The sequence below is a fragment of the Hyla sarda genome, chromosome 5 (assembly GCF_029499605.1).
Source record: "Hyla sarda isolate aHylSar1 chromosome 5, aHylSar1.hap1, whole genome shotgun sequence".
In the NCBI taxonomy this organism is placed as follows: Eukaryota; Metazoa; Chordata; class Amphibia; order Anura; family Hylidae; genus Hyla; species Hyla sarda.
In genome coordinates this window covers 74658812-74682662 of record NC_079193.1, presented here as the reverse complement: position 1 = coordinate 74682662, position 23851 = coordinate 74658812, and the positions used below count along the sequence as shown (strand labels likewise).

Genomic DNA, 23851 nt, shown 5'->3' with positions numbered 1-23851 from the left:
AAATGCAAACAAGTGATATCTACTACCCCATGGTCTATTGTGGGCTAGCCGTTTTGTAACCAATGAGTATACTGCAATCTGAATTATATAAAGAAATAAGTTGGTTCCTCACTTACCCATAGTGGTGTGATATCTCCACCGTCCCAACGTACGTTTCGTCACCCGACTTTCTCAAGGGACGCTGAGCAATATCAAGGTAGAAAACTAAAAAATAATAAAAATAAAGGCAGGCTGTGGTGTATCATGATGGGGGCAGTGAACTTGGAGGATTATAACATAAAAAATTTAAGAGAGGTACTCTTCAAAAATGTTAAATGCCACTTATCCATTAATAAAACCTTTCACACTTTTTCAGTGTTTTTATTCATAATCATCTCTGGTAAATACCAGTTTTCCACAGACTTAGGGATCTGAGAACAAGCAGATATCCATTTGGGGTTTACTCATGCTTCATCTTGTCTGATAGGTGAAATAGAAAGGGCCGTAGCCAAATTCCCAGGTCCCTTGTGGCAATGTTGTACAATTTAGCTGAACTTCACCACATCCATCATAAATATTACGTAAATGGAAACAAAGTTGTAAACTACTCATGACATTTAGCGTGATTTCTGGACCTTTCATGTCCTTCAACTTTATTCACAATGTCCAAAAAGTAGTGATACAAAGTAGAACTGTGCACATAAACCTTCCTTGTTACAGCGTGATCCTCTACACTTCATTTTGGGTTGAAATGGTTTTTATTGGTTTTTGAGAAAATTTTTACTACAAGAAATGTTGGCCAAAGAAAACAAAACGTGGCCAAAAGAACATTACATAACAATGTATCATATCCGGGGCTGTACCCCCCTTTCTCAAGTGCCACATCATTGGAGCAGAGAGTGGGGCAATGCTGGGTATCAGAAATGAGATGGGAAGCCATGATGCGGAGAGACCAGGAATGCCAGAAAGCCATACAGGGACTAGAAAAGAGTTAGTTTGCCATCCTTGAGACCTGGGAAGAGATGAATAACCTTGCTGGGCATCAGGAATGAGATGAGGAGCCATGCTGGGGACCAGGAATGAGATGAGGAGCCATGCTGGGGACCAGGAATGAGATGAGGAGCCATGCTGGGGACCAGGAATGAGATGAGGAGCCATGCTGGGGACCAGGAATGAGATGAGGAGCCATGCTGGGGACCAGGAATGAGAGAGGAGTCATGTTGGGGAGCAGAATTGAGAGAAGTGTCATATTGGAGGAACCATGCCGGCAGACACACATACACGGCTGCACACACAAACATTGACACATTACTTTTGCTATGGCCTACAGAACATCGTACAGAGATTTGTCATTAGCCCCTGTCACCATTGGGGCATACAGTCATTTTCCTGTCTCATACACTCACTAAGAGCAATTCATTGGGAAACCTGTTTGTATTATTATTTTTACTAAGGGCATCTCTGTTTTTTAGGTTTGAAGACAGTTACATAAAATGTACTATGCTTTTTTCCAGATTAATTTACATATAAAGGGCAAGACTGTTTACCTCATGAAGAAGCTGCCAACAGCTATTGAAACAGATAATTACAAAGAAGTCCTAATATTTGGGGAATTGCCTGCTGTCTCTTTCATCCAGACATCTACACTTGTAGAAGAGGTGAGACTAAATATTATAACTGTTGAAATTAGTGATATACTGTAGTTTCTGCAGTTGAATCTAGATGACGCTATACTGCACAATAAATGTTCAGACATGGAGGTGTTATGAATTTCAGCAGAACTCTGTGTTTTGAGAACACAAAAATTCCACTGAAATTCTGCACAAATTCTGCAAATCTACATAAATTCCGCAGCAAGCTTTGCAGGACGGAATTTGAGCGGAATCACAGAAGTTCTGCCATGTGAACATAGCCTAACAAAGTCCTGACTGTGAACTGCAGATGGCTTCTCTTAAAGAGGACTGAAATAGACAAGTCTTTTTGAGACCGTACGCTTGTGTTCAAAAGGAATTCATTTACTGTATTCTTAATATAGCAGGAATAGTCCGCAGTACACAGTGTCAATCTTACATGTCTTTCCCATTGGCTTCTATGGCCTGCTCGGCTGGTTGTTTACTTTGCATAGAAGTGTATTTTGAGATTCATGGCAGTTGTCCCCCATGCCAAGTGGGGTGCAGGTCGGAGGACCCATCTTCTTGAGGCACTGTAGGTATTGGTGGATATGTCACACATGCCCAAGGTGGATGTACTCCTTTTAAAACAGTTAAGTCAGGTAGACATAAATGAAATGAGATCAGCTTGCCTATGGCTGTAGGTATATGTTACATTGGACTATTTAATTTGAGGTCCTGTTAATTAAACTTAATTGGAAACTCAGATTTTTCACCCATTCATTAAGGGATTAGCAGAATCTAGACGCCTTCTGACTCTGTGAACAGCGTGCGTAAAGCCTGGGTCTTGCAAAAGAGTAGCTTTGGCTTTCATCTGTTGCTAAGAAGGCTCAATAAACAAGAGTGTGGCAATCCTAACAAGTGCATGGCATGTGCCTTCGTTTTGTCTGGGTTTCCTGGGCTGCGTGCTTTCCTCTTCAGCAACTTATCTCTCTGTGTCCATTACTCAAACTTTCACAATAGCTGCGGAGCACACAGCAAATATTTGTCCATCTGATTGTCTCATACATACATATACATTTAAGATAAGGGAACAATTTCTGTGGACTCTTTTCATCTTTTGTAATAAATTCTTCAGCCGCAGTAGAATAAATAGGGTTCCTGAACGTTTGTCAGTGTTCAGAGTGCTACAACATATATGTATTGTCCACATGGTTACGATTTAATTTCGTAATTTTCATACCAATTGTCCTGACTGGCTGTTAATAGCTAGGTTAATGTAAATTTCAGTGTTTAATCTTTCTATAATGTTGCGTGCCATGTGTCCTCTGTAGTGCTGCTGTCTCCTTTCCTCACTGGCAGCAGACCACATAGCATCTCCTTACTACTCCTGCAGAAGAATTCTTCTTAATTGCAGCATACTACCATAATACTGCAGTGGTGCTGCTCCTTCCATTACCAGCAAACAACTATTGCTATCTGAGGATTACTATGTAACATGGGGTTTATTCTCTTAGTTTACTCGTTTAGTTCCCAATTTAAAAAAAAGTCAATTGCAGACCAATAAAATTCAATTAGTTCAGTTATATTGGGATTGGCCACTTAATTAAATGGGCACTGTCATGAAGTAAAAAAAATTGATATGTTGTAGTACTTAAGTACTACAACATATCTCTAATATACTTTAATAAAAAAAAAAGTGATTTTAAACAAGTTTAAAATCACTTTTAAATTCGGCCACTAGGGGTCGCCCTCCTAGTGGCCGAATGCATTCGGCCGTGACGTCACTACTGAACTTCGACTCATTTAAAGGACAACTGCAGCGGTATTACACTTATCCCCTATCCACAGGATAGGGGATAAGTGTAAGATCGCGGGGTCCAACCGCTGGGACCTCCCCCCCCCCCCCCCCCGATCTCCCTAAAGGGGCGCCGCCATAAGCGCTCATGGTAAGCGCTAAGGCACGTAGCGTCGACCTAGAGATCGACGGTGACGCCCCGTCTCCTCCCCGTCCCCATACAGTTCTATGGGGGATGCGGGGAGGCACGAATGCTACCTCCCCGCCTCTCCCATAGAGATGTATTGAGGAGGCGTGCCTGACGCAACGTCATGCTGCGGCTGGTACGCCTCCTGTACGGGAGAGCTGCGGCCCCGTACAGGAGATCGCCAGGGGCCCCAGCATTCGGACCCCCCGCGATCAAACACTTATCCCCTATCTTGAGGATAGGGGATAAGTGTTTGTAACGCTGCAGATGTCCTTTAAGCCTGGCAATGAGTCAAAATTCAGGCACTGCGGTGCTCGCTCCCGCCTGTCAATCAAACAGGCGAGAGCGAGCACGCTGAAAGGTGGGGCTGCGCGCATTGGCCAGCTCCACTGGCCTCGCACACGGCCCCGCCTGCCCGCCGGCCCCCGTTAACCTGTCCCTGTGCCCACGAGCGCGATCGCTACCATCACCGCTAGCGGGGTCCCTGTGCTCACTAGCGGTGTCACAAGAATGCCGAGCGCGAGGGCGGCTCTGTTCCCCGTCCCTGTCAGCTCTCAGGGTACGAGAACAGATTTAAAAGCCTCGCGCGCAGCTCAGGTAGTACTGCGCATGCGCAGTACTACGCAAATAGCGTAGGGCTAATGGCAGGCTCCTAGCACTGCCTACGTTAGCCCTACGCTATTTGCGTAGTGCTGCGCCTGCGCAGTACTACGTTAGCCACACGCGAGGCTTTTAAATCTATTCCCGTACCCTGAGAGCTGACAGGGACGGGGAACAGAGCCGCCCTCGCGCTCGGCATTCTTGTGACACCGCTAGTGGGCACAGGGACCCCGCTAGCGGTGATGGTAGCGCTCGCAGGAGGCATTCTTGTGACACTATGACACTAGACAATAGGGTGCCTCCAGCTGTTTCACAACTACAATTCTCAGCATGGCCTGACAGCTAATAGCAATCATGGCATGCTGGGAGTTGTAGTTGGGAAACAGCTGGAGGCACCCTATTAGATAAATAACACTCATGCATAGACGATGTGAGGGCGGAAGCAAGCGCCCAGCAAGGCATCAGTGACGTCGCGCTGCTTCCTGTCCTGCTTTATAGAGCAGATTTAGAAGCACTAAATCTGCTCTATTAAAGCGATTAAAAACAAATTTGAAGCCAGGTAGGGGGTTAGGGCTAGATTACTACTAGGTAGGGACATATTAGATTATATAGTACTTGGTGGGAGCTACACTTTAAGGTTTATAAACATCATTATCCGCTACCTACTCATTATAAGCTGTTAGAAATTCAGTAGAGGAGCAAAGGAGCTGCTGTCTTGCCCATGGATTTCTCAGTACTCTGGTCCTAAACACGGCCGCTGATGGAGTGGCATCTAACCAAACCCAACTTTCACCAGCCTCCACTGAAAAACTGCGTATGGGATGCAAGTGTATGTGCTATATTTAAACGTGTGGCCACGTGCCCCTTCCTAAGCTGCCAAGTTTAAATGGCCACTGTCATCCCTTTTGCATATGATACAGCAGGTAAAATAAATAAGATTTGTAATTTAATCACTGTGAAAAAAAAGGGCCTTATAAATCTTCCCACTAGGGGTCTCCCTTCTGGTCAAGACTGCATTCCGTCTGCTCAAAAGCACAGTCTTTGGTCTCCTGTTGGACTGGCAGGAGACCAATCTCAGGAAGTGCAGTCTGGCCATAGGCAGTTAATAGCACACGCTCTCTCTGTTTCATACACATGGCCAGACCACACTTCCTGAGTTGGGTCTCCTGCCAATCCAGCAGGAGACCAAAGTCTGTGCTTTTGAGCAGACGGAGAGAGAACCCTAGTGGCCAGATTTATAACTTAAGATATTTCTCTACAATAAATCAAAGTTTTTTTTTTTTTTTTCATGACAGTTGTTATTTAGGACAAAAGCTATGTGCAATCCATTAGGAAAGAATTATTAACAAAAAGGCTATACTTACCTACCCCAGATTCCCCTGCAAGTCCTGATGCAGCTCCTGTTAGGCTTCTGCTGATCTTCCACTGATCTTCCACTGATCGTCTGTTCTGCCTGCTTTTGAGGCGAGAGTTCAGAGTGGGACTTGAAATCACTGGTCCTGATGGGACAAAACTGCAGGCAGTGATGCAGCTCTCGTCTTGGAAGCAGGCAGACGACAAAAGCAGCTGAGAAATTAAAGGAGCCAAATAAGAGCTGCACCAAGAAGAGGCAAGTATAGCTTTCTGTATTTTAAGTATATCTTTTATAGATCAATTTGTATTTTTTCATATATGCAGATGAGCAGCAAGTGCCCACAGGGCGCTGCTGATCAACATTTCAATCCCCTATCAGTGTTTCACTCCTGTTACTGCATTTGACAACCGCTGTCTACTGTATGGGGTAAGGATGCTGGGCACTTTCCACCCTGTGGAAACCTATTGCTTATATATGACAAATATATACTCACTTTATGCTTTTCTTTCTTTCTTTTTTTTTAAATAGCAGTAAACAAAGGGTTAACATTTAATTTGAAGAAAAAAAGTTTTTCATATATATAATATAACAGGTAACATATAATGGTATAGTCCAGGTGTAACAATAGCCCGGGTGTTATATAAGGATCCATACAATAGATCACTCCCTCTTTCTTTGCTGCTTTGAAAGATAAGTACTGGCCAAAATTTTTTTTCTCTCAGTACCTCATATATATATTCATTAATTTATTATTATTTATCTCATTATTATCCTTCTTATTAATTGATATTCATTTTTTTCTCCATTCATTTTCACTATATATTTCATATATTTACACTTCGTATTAATTATTTATTCATTCATTTCATATTTCATCCTATATATTTTCCCCTTATTTCATATATATATATATATATATATATATATATATGTGTGTGTATGTATATATATATATATATATATATATATATATATATATATATATTATATATACATAGTATATATGTATTTCCTCTCCGGCTCCGGTATTATACCGACAGACTGGTATATTCTTTCCCCCCAGATACGATACCTCGGTGTCTCTGGCTGGTTATCAACCGAATTTCCTGCGCTCCCCCTTCTCCTCAGCATTAGTGTGTCTCCACTCACAGCAGCGCTGACACGCGGACCCGCGGACCCGCGGCTAGTTCCCGTCTTCTCCCTGGCTCCTAACCGGACTCCTCTTTCATAGAATATAACTCAGTATCCTTACACATATATACATATATATATGTGTGTGTGTATATATATAGATAGATAGATAGATAGATAGATAGATAGATAGATAGATAGATAGATAGATAGATAGATAGATAGATAGATATATAGATAGATATATAGATATATATATAGATATATATATATATATATACACTAGCTGAGTACCCGGTGTTGCCCATTGTTTCCTTCCTAACCCTTTTGGGGGAGGAAAATCAGCAAAGGAGGAAGCTTTTGACTTCATATGCCATCTCCTATATTGTTGTCATATCCGTATCCCATCCTCATATCTCAACCTCATATCCTGTCCTCCTATATCAATCTCATATCCCGTCCTCATATCCTGACCTCATATCCCATCCTCATATCTTGACCTCCTATCCTGACCTCCTATCTAGTCCTCATATTCTGTCCTCATATCTCAACCTCATATCCCGACATCATATCCCGTCATCATATCTCGACCTCATATCCTGACCTCCTATCCCGTCCTCCTATCTTGTCCTCCTATCTCGTCCTCCTATCTCGTCCTCCTATCTCGTCCTCCTATCTCGTCCTCCTATCTCGTCCTCCTATCTCGTCCTCCTATCCCGTCCTCCTATCTCAACCTCCTATCCCGACCTCCTATCCCGACCTCATATTCCATCCTCCTATCTCGACCTCCTATCCTGACCTTTTATCTCAACCTCATATCTCAACCTCATATCCCGACATCATATCCCGTCATCATATCTCAACCTCATATCCTGACCTCCTATCTCGTCCTCCTATCTCGTCCTCCTATCTCGTCCTCCTATCTCGTCCTCCTATCTCGTCCTCCTATCTCGTCCTCCTATCTCGTCCTCCTATCTCGTCCTCCTATCCCGTCCTCCTATTTCGACCTCCTATCCTGACCTTTTATCTCAACCTCATATCCCATCCTCATATCCTGACGTCCTATCTCGACCTCATTTCCCGTCCTCCTATCTCGAACTTATATCCCAACGTCATATCTTGTCCTTATTTCCCATCCTCATATCCTGTCCTGTCCACAGCTGTCAAGCCCCCTCCATAGGCTTACATTGAGGGGGCAGAGCGTGACGTCACACGGGGGCGGAGCCGTGATGTCACTATGCTCCGTCCCCGTGATCGCCAGTAATCAGACCCGGAGCAAGCACGCTCCAGGGGCTGATTCTAACTGGGTGCGGCGTGGAAGATCATGGGGGTCCCCGGTGGCGGTACCCCCGCGATCAGGCATCTTATCCCCTATCCTTTGGATAGGGGATAAGATGTCTTAGCGCCGGAGTACCCCTTTAAATCTGCTATGTCCTCCATTCAAGATGTTGTGGCAAAATCTGTAGCTATGGCTATGACTCTATGGTCTATTTTGTGGATCCTTATATAACACCTGGACTATACTATTATTACACCTGGACTATACCATTATATGTTACCTGTTATGTTATATATATGAAAAACTTTTTTCTGCAAATTAAATGTTAACCCTTTGTTGGCTGCTATTTAAAAAACAGTAAAGACAAAAAAGCATAATGTTCGTCTCCTGTCCTTAATAAAATCCATATTTTCCATCACCAAGGATAGGAAAATCTCCAATTTGCTTGGCTCAATAGCATTAGTTTGCAAATTGAAAGGTATGCCAGGCACTGTCATTAGTTACACTATAGTAGTAAAACCATCAGGCAGATTCACTTCATAGGGATATGCCTGTCTGGTCATTTATGACCACCACTTTTTCATGGTGAAAAGTGCTCTGTAATTTTCAAAATTTTATAGTTTATAGTTAAAGTTTTACAGATACAGTGTAATAAAACACTCCATCAGAGTATTTAAGGGATATGCCAGTGCTCCTAAAAACACCATATAATGCTGAATTTTTTTTTTATTTTAAGACCATGTTTGGATTAAATCCTTTTTTAAACTTAAAACTTCTGTAAATTTTAGAATAAAGCTGATTAAATTATATATTTTCTGGATTCATCTTTGTTATGTAAGGGTTGGACTTAAAGGGTTTATCCAGGATTAGAAACACATTTCTGCTTTCTTCTAGAAACAGCGCCACCCTTGTCTTCAGGTTGGTTGTAGTAATGCAACTCAGTGCCATTGATGTAAATGGAGCCAAGTTGTAATACCACACACACCTTGAGGACAAGAGTGGTGCTGTTATGGGAATAAAATAGCTATGTTTTTCTATTCCTGATAACCCCTTTAAATGCAGCCATTGGGCTGTCAGTGTTAACTGTAGAGCATTACCATACAAGATAAGGGGATTAGCACATTTTTTAAAGCCATTTTTTTACACAAGATTTATTATGCTTTTGGATGAAAACTAGGATTTGCTCTATGGTTTACCTGATCTGCCTATTCCTTGCTAACTTTTCTCTTTCATCTTTTGTCAAACGTCTAGCACTGCCCAACAATGAAGAGCCCCTGTGTATGACTTACTGTATTCAGTGGAGTCTATTCAGTGTTTTAATGAGCACTTTAGAGGGAAGCCAGAGAGGTGGCACAGAGGTAGTGCAGGCACCTGGTTCTCCACAATCCCCCCCCTTGTCCCTATTAATTATCCTACAGAATAACTTCAAACTATCAGAAGAAATGTGTCTTTCTTTGGGAGCCATATGTAGTTTGTATGAAGAAACTGGACTTTCTCTAATTATGTCATCTATTTCTCAGGTCTTAATGCCTGTCCTTTCTAGTAAGAAGACTTCTAAGCCTTTGCCGAATGCGATCTCACAAGATATGGAGCTTCATGTGGAGTCTCTGAAGAATAAAATCCTTATTGTGAAAGGGCTGCTGTCTGGAAGAACCATCTTACCCCTTCCTACCAAATTAGGAACACGTGGATCAAACCAGCTTGGTACTATAAAAAAGTAAGATAATGCAGTTATACATGCCTAGTTTAAGAACAAAGGGATGAAATGTGCATTTAGGATAAAGTTAAAGAGGCCTCCATACGCATTAGAGCGTCAGCCGATCCTGCTCAAATGGAAGGGCCTGGCCGACTTTAATTCATTGTGCGTTGCCAGCTTATAGCTAAAGATCTAAATTTTATATAGCTGTAAAGTTTTTAATGTTAAAGGGGTACTCCACCCCTAAACATCTTATCCCCTATCCAAAGGATAGGGGATAAGATGTCTGATCGCTGAGGTCCTGTCGCTGGGGACTCCCGCAATCTTTCCTGCAGCACCTACTTGTCATCAGTTGCATGGAGCGAAGATCGCTCCATGTCTCATGACTCACGATACAGAGGGCGGAATATCGTGATGTCATGGCACCGCCTATGGTAGGGGGCGTGGTGGCCATTGTGAGGTGCAAACTTGCACCCTGTGCAAACTTGCTTCTGCTCCTCCCCTCAGCTCTCCGAGGATTTCCGCAGCTAGAGCTGGGGGGGAGGGTAGAGCAAAGACAGAGCAGAGGGGGAGAGGACGTACACGTCTCCCTCATCTCCCCTCCCTCTGCTCCGCCTGCCTTCGGAGAACGCAAGTTTGCACGGGCATAGCTAATAGGTGAGCAGAGGGAGATAGGAGGTGCATATGACTCCTTCCTCATCTCCCCTTCTCAGCCCCACCTGCGTTCTCCGAAAGCAGGTCTGCATGGGCTGCGAGGAGGGAGCTTTATGCACCTCCTATACCCCCCCTCTGCCTTAGCTATTCCCATGCAAACCTGTGTTTTCCCCAAAAACTTGAAATCATCCCCAGTTCTGCACCTCCCTCCCCCGCTCCTGGACGTAGATTTTGACAGCTGTGAAAATATACGTCTAGAGGGCTGTGTGAGCAGGGCTGTGCACCTCCCTCAGGAGGGGAGGCATTCTCACATCCCCGCACCTGGACGTAAATTTTCGTGCACTTACCTCAGGAGGGGAGGGATTCTCACAGGCCCTGGATGTAGATTTTTACAGCTGACAAAATCTACATCCAGAAGCGGGGGGGGGGGGGGGGGGGTGGGAATCTGTGTCCTGCACAGCTCTGCCGTCCCCCTCCCTTCGCTGTATGATCAGAAATCTCCAGACAGCTGAGAGGAGGGGTCAACACAAAATTGCATGGGGCACAGTTTTTCCCCCTTACACCATCGCGCCCATAGGCTTGCATTGAGGTGGTGGGGCGTGATGTCACAAGGGGGTGGAACTGTGACATGACAATACTTCGGCTCCTGTATCGTGAGTCATCAGACACAGAGTGATCTTCATACTGTGTAGCAGATGACAAGTGGGTGCTGCATGATAGACTGCGGGGGTCTCCAGCGGTACCCCTTTAATGAGATGTATGTTGTGTTTTGTGAAGAAAAAAAATAAATCATACCATGCTTCAAGCACATGCCCATATTATGACCTTGTGCTATACTGAACCATAGTAGGGCACACACTTGATAATGACACAATGTGATCAACTTCATGGGGCCTTGCTGTAAGGCTTTGATTTTACAAATATTGTTTACTTTTTTCGGACCTGGGCTCTTTCCAAATGGCCAGCTTAGGCTTACCATTCAGGTTAAAAAAAAACTTTTGCATTATGATCAAATTCTCACACATCTCTCCTCTTTCCTACCCTGCTCACCCCCCAACACTGAGTGGGGAAAAAGAAAACCAATATGACTACATTTATACTTAATGGGGTATTCCAGGCAAAAACTTTTTTTTATATATATATATCAACTGGCTCTGGAAAGTTAAACAGATTTGTAAATGACTTCTATTAAAAAATCTTAATCCTTCCAATAGTTATTAGCTTCTGAAGTTTTCTGTCTAACTGCTCAATGATTATGTCACGTCACGGGAGCTGTGCATGATGGGAAATTATCCCCATAGGAACTGGACAGCTCCGGGGACGTGACATCATCATTGAGCAGTTAAACAGAAAACAACAACTCAACTTCAGAAGCTAATAACTATTGGAAGGATTAAGATTTTTTAATAAAAGTAATTTACAAATCTTTCCGGAGCCAGTTGACTTATAAAAAAAATTTTTTGGCCTGGAATACCACTTTAACAGCTCTGATGGTTATATACAGGGGTGTTGCTAGGTCTTCAAAAGATCCAGGGCACGGGCCATGGGTGTGGCTGAGGGTGGAGTCACAAAAAGGAGGGGGACAAGGGGACATGGCTACTCAGTGGTGCATGACCCTACAAGATTTGGTAATGTAGGATATGATTTAGGATCAGCACAGGATAAGTAATGTAATGTATGTACACAGTGACCTCACCAGCAGAATAGTGAGTACAGCTCTGGAGTATAACAGATGTTGCTCCTGTTCCTGAGTTAGTCCAGAGCTGCATTCACTGTTCTGCTGGTGGGGTCACTGTGTACAATTACATTACTTACCCTGTAACTAGGTTTATATACTGTATACCAGTGTTTCCAAACCAGGGTGCCTCCAACTGTTGCAAAACTACGACTCCCAGCATGCCCAGACAGCATTTGGCTGGGAGTTGTAGTTTTGCAACAGCTGGAGGCACCCAAGTTAGGAAACACTGCTGTATACTGTGACTCCACGCCAGCAGGGTATTCTACATTAGGAATACTCACCAAGCTTTTATCCCTCTTTTCTCTCCACTGCTCTGCTGTCTGCTCCACAGGATGTTAGGCCCCGCCCCCACAGATAAAATAAAAAAGAAAACAGTACAGGCAGCTATGGGCAGGTGCATAGCTAGAAACTACAGGGCCCCAATGCGAAAAATTGTCCAGGGATCCCCTACCCCCTGACAACCTGCTTCCACAACCCCTGACGACACCCTTACTTGGCCTCAGCCACACAAAGATATCAGTGGCTACAGCACTGATGGGACACGGTCAGGAGAATATACAGTGACATAAGTCACTTACAAACAGGGCCGGACTGGGATCAAAAATAGGCCTGGGCATTTTAGAATAAGCAGCCCATTGTTATGCTGGAGGTCAGACAACTACATCTCCCATCATGTCTGAAAAGCCTAAGGTCTTATGGAAGTTCCACTTTTGCAACAGCTGGAGAGCCACAGATTGGGGTACAGCCATCATCACTGCACAACAAGAACAAGTGACTCTAGCTCTGATGGGACAGTCAGGAAAATACACAATATCAGTGACCTGAGTGATGTAATTTCCTTTTCTTCTTCATCTGGACTAGATGCAATGTCTTCTTCCAGCTCCATCTTCTCTGCAGAGTCTGATTTCTGGACATCATTGGTTTCTTAATTTGTCAGCAGATCCTCATCCTCTGTATGACGACAATCCTTATAACTCATTATAGTCCTGCCAAATACCGTGGCCCCTGAATATAATACTGCCAACTAATGTACCCCCTGAATATAATACTGCCTACCACTGTACCCCCTGAATATAATACTGCCAACTAATGTACCCCCTGAATATAATACTGCCTACCACTGTACCCCCTGAATATAATACTGCCTACCACTGTACCCCCTGAATATAATACTGCCTACCACTGTACCCCCTGAATATAATACTGCCTACCACTGTACCCCCTGAATATAATACTGCCTACCACTGTACCCCCTGACTATAATACTGCCAACCACTGTATCCCCTGACTATAATACTGCCACAAACTTTACCCCTGAATATACTTCCAACCACTGTGCCCCCTGAATATTATACTGCCACAAACTGTACCCCTGAATATAATACTGCCTACCACTGTACCCCCTGAATATAATACTGCCTACCACTGTACCCCCTGAATAAATACTGCCAACCACTGTATCGCCTGAATATAATAGTGCCAAAAAACTGTACCCATGAATATACTTCCAACCATTGTACACCCTGAATATAATACTGCCACACATTGCACACCTTAATATGATACTGCCAGACACTGTACCCCCGAACATAATGCTGCCACACATTGTACCCTCTAAATATCATTGTCACACACTTAACTCCCTGAATATAATACTGCCATACACTGTACCCCCTGTACACACTGTACTCTCGAAGTATAACCCTGCTATACACTGTACCCTGAATATAATATGTCTTCCTCCTGGTTCCTTTGTTCCACCCCTCTTCCCCCTAGACTTGTAAGTTCTCATCATGCTCCCCTAGCCTCCCCCCTCCTGACCCCTAAGTGTATGTGTGACACATCTGTCATTAATACACACATCTGTCATTAATACACACATCTGTCATATATACTTACACAAATCTATTATACATTATATATACACACATCTGTCATACATACATAAACATCTATCAGACATATGCACACACATCCCCCCCCCCAATCCTCGGTTTCCTCATTACCGCATACCCTCACCCCATCCTCTGTCTCCGTAACATCTCAGTGTCATGCTAATCACCCCAATGACCAACCCCCCCCCCCCATCCTCAGTCTCCTCATTACCCCATATACCTCACACAACCCATTCATGGTCTCATCATCACCCCACACAACCCTTAACACCCTCCACACCCATCCTTGGTCGCTTAACCCCTGCACTCCATATAAGCCCCCGCACCCCCACAGTCTCCTCAGCATTGCACCCCCCTTCCAGCTCATATCCCCCCATCCTTGGTCTCCTCATTACCATCATTGCACACCCTGCACCCCATCCTCTGTCTTCTCATCATTGCAACCATCCCCACTCATCATCATCATTGCAACCCCCTCACCCCACCCCATCTTTGGTTGGTCTCCTCATCATTATCATTGTGCACCCATTGCCAACCTTCCCCCCCGGGGCACGGGGCTTTACATTCGGGGCCCGTGCCCCAAATGTATTAGCCTTGTGATGCCCCTGGTTATATAACACTAGCATATTCTGTAGCTCCATCTTTAGATTATTGTTAACATCAGTCCCCCTCTCTACTGGACAATCTAAATTCACTCTGAAATGCATGCATACATATTAGTGCCACTAAATCCATTAATATGTTTCAGAGCGTAAGGCTATGTTCGCACGTCTGAATTTCCATGCCGAATTCAGCGCGGATATTCCGCTGCAGCAGGGTCCTGTTGAATTCAATGGGAATTTGCTGCGCTGTGTACATGGTAGAATTTCCGTGCCAAATGTTTCTGGCGCAGAAATTCTGATTCCTTTGTCCGCAGATAGAATGAACACATTAATTCTTTCTGCAGACTCCGCACGGAATGCATAGCCGTCTATGAGACGGCGCATTCTCATGCAGTCCTAGCCTAGGCATATTATGCCGTTGCCAGCAGTTTGGGGATTTTTTCAGAGAGTTTTCATGTGAACATAGATTAAGACTTATAGTACCTGGACAGAACCTATAAATTGTTGCTCTTGGCAAACAAAACTATGCAAGGGACTGTAGTTGATCCAATTAATTTAACTGTAACTGTGCTGTAGTTCCCTGCATGGTGAATGACCAAACTCATTGACTGATTCAGTACAGTGATTCCTTCCTCCTCAGGATCATCGAGGGTCCCAGCGCTCAAGCCTCTCCCCCACCAATCATAAAGCGAGGCGTATCATTGCAATACACCATAACTTTACAAAATGGAAATACCCTTTATATTAACATTTTACCTTCTATCCTTACAATATATTTTTTGGTTTTGTTTCAGAGAGATTGTGCCAGACAGAGGAGCGCTCCATGCATTTGAATCAATGTTGATAAAGTGGTCATATCAGGTGCGAGATGCTATTGAAACAGATTCTGCACAGCCCCTATTGAAAGGTCTCAATCCAGGACCCTCGACAGAGCTTAGTTTCTGGAAAGCAAGGCAGGAAAATCTTGCTGGAATCTATGAGCAGGTATGTACACCATTTTACTTTTGTTATTTTTTATTTTTTGTATAGACCATTAGACCAATGTTTCCCAACCAGTCTGTTGCAAATCCACAACTCTGGGCATGTGCTGTTAGTTGTAGTTTTGCATCAACTGGGGGTTTGCTGGTTTGGAAACACTGGTATAGACCAAAGGCATTCACATGTTGCATAGGGGTAATTTTAGTCTGAATTTTTCTTTGGGCAACACCACAACCCTTAGTTGCACATACAGTCTATACTTGATCCCTGTGTTTGTTGTTTTATTGCAATGTGTTGGTGACCTCTAGTTTTTTGCTGATTGTTTCTACCACCTGTTCGCGTTTGCTGTGCATACAATAAGAAATTCAGATTTTTCCATATTTTATACTGTCAGTTACTGCATTCAACTGCAAGAATGTTAGGAAGAATATGTACAATCCTATGATGATCGCAACATAAAAATATCAATGTCACTGGTCTATTATAGTTTGAAAATCTGCAGTATGCTCTAAATTCTGAGCAGATTTTAGGCCATGTGTGAATAAGATTTGTATAATCTTTGAAACTGCAAAATCGCATTGTGAAAGACCCAGGAAGGGCTGTAGTAAAGCTATTTCTTATATGGGACATTGACCCAAAACAAAAAAGCTGCAGGTTTTTGTGTGGATTTGTGCACAGAAAATCTATAGCATATTATAGTTAAAAAAAAAGTGAGATTTTATTACATTCAATAGAAACTGCAATAATCCAAAAAAACAAACCTTAGGCTGCATTCACATCTCGTTATTGCAATACTGTTGCCGTATCCAGTTTCTGTTAAAAAAAAACGTATGTCACTGAACCGGACCGAAACGTATGCAACCGTATATGCCTCCTCGCGTTTTTAAACTGTATACTGTTTGCATACGTTTTGCATACGTTTTAATACGTTTTTCTTGACAAATATATATACAGTTTTAAAGTTTGTCAACATTTTAAATAAAGTTCTTCTTCTTTCTATTGAATTTCCCCCCAAAAAAAGAATAAAAGGAAAAACCGTATTGTGCAAACCGGATGTAACCGTATGCACATATGGTTACATACGGTTACCATAGAACTTCATTTTAAAATAACCGTATACAGGTTGGATACGGTTTTTGACCGGGACACAAAACCGTAGTAGACTACGGTTTGGTGTACAGTTAAAAAACGTATACAACCGTAAATGATGCAAAACGTACACAACCTGATGCTACAATGAAATGTCTATGTATACGGTTTGCAATACGGTTCGATACGGTTTTTTAAATCAAACCGGATACGGCAACTGTATTGCAAAAACGAGTCATGTGGATTTCACTTTAGATCTTTAGCAAAATTTGCAAATCCTGATAAAAGTTCAAAATAAGAGTGTACTCACCTTACCAATCCCATGCCCATGTTCCCATTCCTATGCTTACCTGCTGTCCAGATGGTCTGTGTACAGCGATGATGTATTGTGTTGACATGTGACCTCTGCAGTTCAGTGTGCATTCATCCTTAGGCTATGTTCACTTGGGGGAATGTCCTCACAGAGATTTTCCCCTGACATTTCCCTGACAGAATATGCCAGCGCAAGGACCACTCGAAAATGCACCGTCTAATAGAAAGCAATGCATTTCCATGCGGAGTCCACAGAAAAAATACGTCTTTTCTTTATGCAGACACCAGAAATTCTGCTATGTTAACAGTGCAGCAGAATTCATCGAAATCAATGGGAAATTCCATCGTGGTAACATACAATTTTGCAAAAACTGTAAGGGTATCACATGTCTAGGTAGCTTTTTTCAGATGTAGCTCTAAAAAATTAGAACCTTTTTCAATATAGACTCTATACTCACCTTAGCAACTTCTTGGTGCTCCTGTGGTCTCCAGGTAGTCTCTGTACACCTGTCCTCCAGTGGTAACTTGTCCACATATGACCACTGCAGCCAATCACAGGTTACTGAGGTTGCATGTACTGACTGGTACACCGAGACTAGTGCTGTCACAAAATTCCCAGGGGTTTGTTAAGATGAGTTCCCCCAAACATGCTGCCTGGCTATCTCCTCTCCCCAATGTAAGATTTATTGAAAAAAAGGTGACAATTTTACCTAAGATCTACAATCTGTTTATTAAACCTGTCACCAAAAAAAAAAAAAAAAAGAAAAATAAGGGGGACCCATCCTAAGTTCTATTTACTAATATCACCTATTTTCTATTTGTAGCTCCAGGCACCTGTTGTCCAGAAAATGTCGGCCATCTTGAAAGAAAAAGAGAGCAGTTACTATCCAACACTGCAAAACATAATAACCGAGGTTAAACATGGTATGTCCACCAGTCACTGTCTGTGACAGTTGAAGTTCTTATGTATCAGTCATATTGTGGGAATAAGCACCCGCTCATGACGATTATATATCCAATTATCCATCATTAGGAATGATAGTCCCCATTTATACTGCATTTCTGCAGTATGTTAGAGGTGTCCATTGGGGTCATACTGTAGCAATCTCGTTCATTTTGTTGGCCCGAACAAAGTCACCTGGGGACTCTGTTAGGGCCACTTTACGCTAGTATACGCTCATTTGGGGGAACCCAGAAATTAATTGGGCTGCTACAGTATATGTTGGCGTCACTTTTTTGATGTGATGCTGACAGATACCTCTAACATACATCAGAAATGCTGTATGAATGGCGCCTTTGTAAAAAAAAGAAATACAAATTTTATAAGGGTAAGGTCACACGGAGTGCACCCACAGTGTATTTCACACTGAGGATGCCCCCTGGCAGTCACAAGAGCGAGCTCACTGCTGCGGCTAGGTAGCTCAGTGACGGTGGGAAATCCGCCGCTACGAGCAGACACGCAGAGCTACCTAGCCGCAGCAGGGAGCTAGCTCTTGTGACTGCCTTCAGCGCTTCCACAGCATATTTTATGTGTGACCCTACACTGAGTGACCCTACACTTTATTTATTTTTATTTTTTAACATTTTTTATTTATTTAATAAATGTATTTTTACTTTTTTGTTGTACACTTTTGTTACACTTTTTATTTTTTATTTATTTTATTTTATTTTTTACTTTTTACACTTTTCATTCTTGTGTTCTGTAATGCAACAGCATCCTGCATTTTCTGAGTAGTAGCTGCACTCTCTGTATTAATGAAGAAGTTTTGTATGTTTACCAGAAGTTTACTGGGTAAAATGGTCACCAGACCCCATGAAGATGGCTATCAGTGTCTCTCTGCAGAGGTGTAATTTGTTTTTCTGCAGCATTATAGATGCAGACAAGCAGAATTGCTTCTCTATGTTTGGGGACAGTTCGTTTGTTTCAGGATTAGTTGACAGCCAATGTTGTAGACATGGACACATGAAGGAATAAGGACCTTATAGCAAATGGTGTCAGGAGTGACACCCGGGGCAATCTGTCTATTAGTACAGGAACTACTACTCCCATCATGGAACAGTGTGTTCCATGCTGGGAATAGTAGTACTACCTAAAAAATATTGAAAGAAAAAGTGAAAAACACATACACACTATATTTTTATTATTGACGGCTACATTTTTAGTCCCTTGCCCACCCACATAAATTGATCTTTGTTTAAAAATTCATTCAAATGTCGTTATTAAAAATACAAATTTCGTTAAATAATTTTTTTTTCCATCCCTACTGCATCCTTTTATTTATTTTTTGGTACCCAACCCACCAATCCCTAGAACAAGTCGGAAGAGGCAGTCAGCTGAGCGAGGTTTTCCTCTTCTCATAGACGGATTCTATAGACAGGGAAAGAAGCGAGCCGTGGAGAATCACATAGCTGAGCACTTATATTGGCTCATTCTAACGATCAGTGGGGGTCTGAACAGCCTGACCCTAACAGCCAGATGATCCAAACTTTTGACCATGTCTCTATGAAATGCCAGAATTTTTTTTTTTCTACTATCCCTATATACAATAAGGCAAGACTAACCTGCTGGTACGGCCATCACCCTGGTACATCTTTTTTGTTTCTATGATCTAGTAATAAAGCATTGACATACATAATCGCCATTCCTCTTTTTTATTTCAGCTCTTGTTGAAGCAGAAGATATTGATCTCCACTTGAGAACATTAGACTCCCATATCAGATTATTAGAGGAAACAGACTTTCCTCAGATCAACGTCTTCATTCCTCCCCTATTCCACACTATATGTTTGATCTGGAGTCACTCCGCATTTTATAACACTCCTGCACGGATTATTGTTCTTCTGCAAGAGTTCTGCAACTTGCTCATTGATCAGGTATTGTTATCTCATTTTATTGGAGTGTATATTAAAAACAATTAGAGGATAATTTATCAAGACTTAATGCCGCAAATTTTTACATAAGCCTTACGGACTGAATCAGTTCACACCTGAATTTCTTCAAGAGGACATTCTGTAGTGTGAACATTTCCTTATAACAATTAAGCCAACAATTCTATGTCTATATGACAACTGTCCAGTGTCTGAAAACACGTATAAACTGTGGTGACCCACGGGTGTATGGCGGGACCACGGGTGTAGCAGTGTGAGTGGCAGGGTCTGATGGTATTAAACCCGGGGACAAGATGATATTAACCCCTAGTGTTTGTGATGCTAGTCTGGTTTTTGGGTTCTGGAACACCACACGCCCGGCTTCTCCGCTATCCCAGTTGCTAGTAGTGAAATGAGAGTTCACAACCAGTTATGGTCAAACAGAGGCTCTACTGAGTATAAGACAGATGGAATTATCTTCACAGATAAGGCCAGATTTCCCAGAGAGGTTGCCAGCACCCAGAAGGACCTTGCAGATTGCTGGACCAATATACTATGTCAGTTTCAGTGACAGCAGACATAGACTTGTGACTTACTGGAATGACTGTAGCTTTTGGGGTCTTCCAGATGCTGATCACTTACACTGAGATCTCTGGTGGTTGCTGTGCTCAGTAGCAGATGGAATCTGTTCTGAGAGAAATTGTAATGGCCGCCCATTTATATACTGGGGGGCTGGACTCAAGCCCATTGGTCAAGCTGCGGTTCATAGGTTAAGCTGGTACTCTCTGGGAGAACATGTGACAACAAATCATGTGACTGCATAACATAAAACATAACATGTGACTAACTTACACAGGTCCTTTAGACCTCCCACAGGTCCTCTGTACTACCTATACAGAAGGATACTGTCTAGGCATTAAAGTGATATACACAACATTATAGAACAACAGGGGGAGACCTTGCCGGGGAGCCCCCAGGTCACTGAGGGTCTCAACCTGACAGGGCCTAAAATTAGTGCAGGACCATGTCCTGTCCTGGCACATCACAAACCCCCCTACTTAACGCAAGTTGTCCTCGACGTAGGTTCTGTCAGGGTTGAAGACGAAGTGGCTGTGGGGCCAGATGCAGTCCTCTTTTATTGAGCTTTTAATCTACTATCTCTGGCTTAGCATGCATTTTTAATTTTCTGGTTTTAGCCATGGTTAGGTGGCATGCTTATAGTAGATTTTAATCTGTGTTTGTATAGTCGGTTTTAGGATTTGTATATCTTTTCTGCTATGTGTCTGTTCACACTGTGTTTTCTCTTGTATCCATTCTTATGAAGTTCTGTGTTTTATATTTCTGTTTTCCTACTGGTCCAACATCCTGTCCACACTGGTGAGTGTTCCGCTGGCCAGTAGTCTATTTGGATTTATTATTATGGCTACTCCTTTAGTGGAGTGGAGTGTCTATTTTGTGTGTCCAGTGTGAACAGTGTCCTATGTTAGATCCCGGTTACCGCTCCATGGGGACTCCTTGTCTACTGGAGGTGTTCAGAGGGATTGCTATTCCTGTCTTGTGTTCAGTGTGAATAGTGTTCTATAATTATATCCTGTGTATTTAGGCATCCTTGTTACCTGTCCATGGGGACTCAGAGGGTATTGTTATTCCTGCGTCTACTTGAGGTGTTGTTAAGGGATTGCGATTATTCCTGTCTTGTGTTCAGTGTGAACAGTGTTATCTAGACATCCATGTTACCGGTCCATGGGGACTTTGTGTCTACTGGAGGTTCTGAGGGATTATGCTATATTCCTGTCTGTTCCTGGAGTCTGTTTAGACTGATCCGTTTTCCTGTCTGGTGTTTTGAACTCAATATGTTTATTAGTTCTTGATTTCAGATGTTTGGAGTTCCGTACATAACTACTGATCTATAGTGTCCTCTGTTCATGACCGCTTATCCATAGTGTCGCCTGTGCTGCTCACTGATCTGTGTCCTCTGAACTTAATCTGTTGTAGAGTTCTATGTTTCTGTTATGTTTCTGGTTTGTGACCGACTGTTTATTAGTATGTGTTTTTTTTTAAATGCCCCTGCACTTTAGCTCAAGGAGGGACCGGCACCGAGTTGTTGATCATCTGTTTAGGGTGGATGGGCAAGTTGGCAGGGTGAGCGGTTTTAGGGTCAGTTTAGGGCTCACTCTCCCTGTCCCCTGGTCGGTCCCTGACAGTAGGATCACCGACCTGATGTCTTGAATCCTGAATTTGCAAACTTCTCCTCGTTGATTGGCAAACTTCTGCTCCGCTTAGAGAACCTTTAAGTGGTGCTGCGCAGCCCGCTGGCCTGAGGGGGACATGTAAGGGAGAGAGGCATGCAACGAATCTACTATGTCAGTAAAACAGTGTCTCATGATATTCATCCCTAGTATACATTCTGCAGCCCCTTTATCAGACACATCAGTTACAATTGCTCCCTGTCCTTTAAGCACATGTTCCCGCACTTGAATGGTGTGCTCCCAGTATACATATCTGGGTACTGGTTTCCCATTCTCTGCCATTACCCTGAAATCGACATAATCAGGTTCACATAATGAATGAGCATTCCAATACTTGTAGAAAATGTCTTTAGATATGGTGGAAACTTGTGACCCTGGCTTAATTAGCACTTCTAACTGAATACCTTCTATGATGACAGTTACATAGGGGCAGGGGGCGATGTATAGTGAGAGTCTGGACTTAGATTGTTCTGGGTTTGGACCTGATATGTGCTTTCCTGAGGGCCGGTCCTCGACCTCAGGGGAAATCTGTTTAAATCCCAACATTGCATCTTCCAATGTCTAGATTTATTGCAATCGGTGCAAGGCCTCCAGGGCCTTTGAGTCCCTGGAGGCCTATTGGGTGGGTAATATCAGGGGTTATTTTAATGAGGGGCAGGGCAGGAGCGGATACAGGTCTTTTTAGGTAGGGACGGCTCACGGTTGGCCTGAGCAGCCTGACTGGCAAGTTCCTTCACAGCCTGAGTCAATTGTTCAATGTCCTGTTGTGAGGTATTGGTGACTGGGGTGGGAGCCAGTGGTGGTGGTGGTATTGGGCCGGCCGCCGCACACAGTGGTTCTGGCATAGGGGCATAGCTTTCTTCAGACTCTGTTCCAGGCTCTATAACCTGTATTGCCAGTCTTTTAAAGGCAGAGAAGGACAGATTGGGCTTCTGTACTGCTAACATTCTCAAATGAGCTTTGTCCCATTTGTTATGAGCCCCATCAATGAACCTGTCCATCAAAACTTTGTTACACTGATCGGGAGTAATACCATCTAACTTTTGAACAGTCTCTCAAGCATTTTGTTGGGCTACTGCATAAGCTCTGTGTCTCACCTGACTTTTGTTGCCTCTCGGACAATCGGAGGCATACCTCTGAGGGAGAATGTGATTCAAATACCTGGTATATCCCCTCAAAGATCTGCTCTACCATCGCCTTCTCTGAGGCTGGCCAGGTGCGGACTTCAAGTGCTGGTCCTTGTAGTTGTCTGGTGAGCAGCGGCACCTGTTGATTAGGGAAAAGAGAGAAAAAGACAAACGAGCTCTGAATATTCTCCTTGAAATCCCTCATGTTGAAGGGGTCTCCGCTGTAGGTAGGAAGGATAGGATTTCCCAGGAATACTGGTGCGGGAGCTAGGTCACCCACGTGGCTAACATGGACTGCAAGCGGGACCGGCAGGACTCCTACCGCTGGTGTAGCAGATGTTCCTGCTGTTGGTGATGGAGGGGTACTTTCGCTGTCCCGATCTGGAGAGCTGGGTGCTGACATGTTGCCAATCTCTTTGCATGCGCTGTCGCTTTAAGAAGACTTGAGTGCAATGTCTCTTTAGGAATAATTGAGTGCGATGTAGAGTATAACAAGTACCTGCAGACTTGACTGGGCACCGGGGGTTAACGCTGACTGCCACCGTTGCTGAAGTCATATTGCAGCAAATTGTGGGTTTATGCAGAGTCTGCGCTGCAGCGGGAACTTGCCGGTATTCTGTTGAGCCGCACACAGCTACAGGAATTTCCACTATGGCTGCGCCCAGGGAACTCCCTGTTTGGTACGTTTAGTAAATGCTTCCACTAT

The 23851-nt window shown here is 43.3% G+C and overlaps 1 protein-coding gene across 3 annotated transcripts in view; it reads left to right on the top strand.

The window, feature by feature from the left end:
* DNAH11 (dynein axonemal heavy chain 11) overlaps nucleotides 1–23851 on the top strand; it is a 324054-nt gene that overhangs the window by 13146 nt on the left and 287057 nt on the right. For all 3 annotated transcript variants that reach the window (XM_056519699.1, XM_056519698.1, XM_056519697.1), the window contains exons 3-7: nucleotides 1494–1637; nucleotides 9459–9655; nucleotides 15318–15507; nucleotides 17727–17826; nucleotides 19564–19775. In XM_056519699.1, the coding sequence (XP_056375674.1) occupies nucleotides 1494–1637; nucleotides 9459–9655; nucleotides 15318–15507; nucleotides 17727–17826; nucleotides 19564–19775 (843 nt within the window). The remainder of the gene's footprint in view (nucleotides 1–1493; nucleotides 1638–9458; nucleotides 9656–15317; nucleotides 15508–17726; nucleotides 17827–19563; nucleotides 19776–23851) is intronic.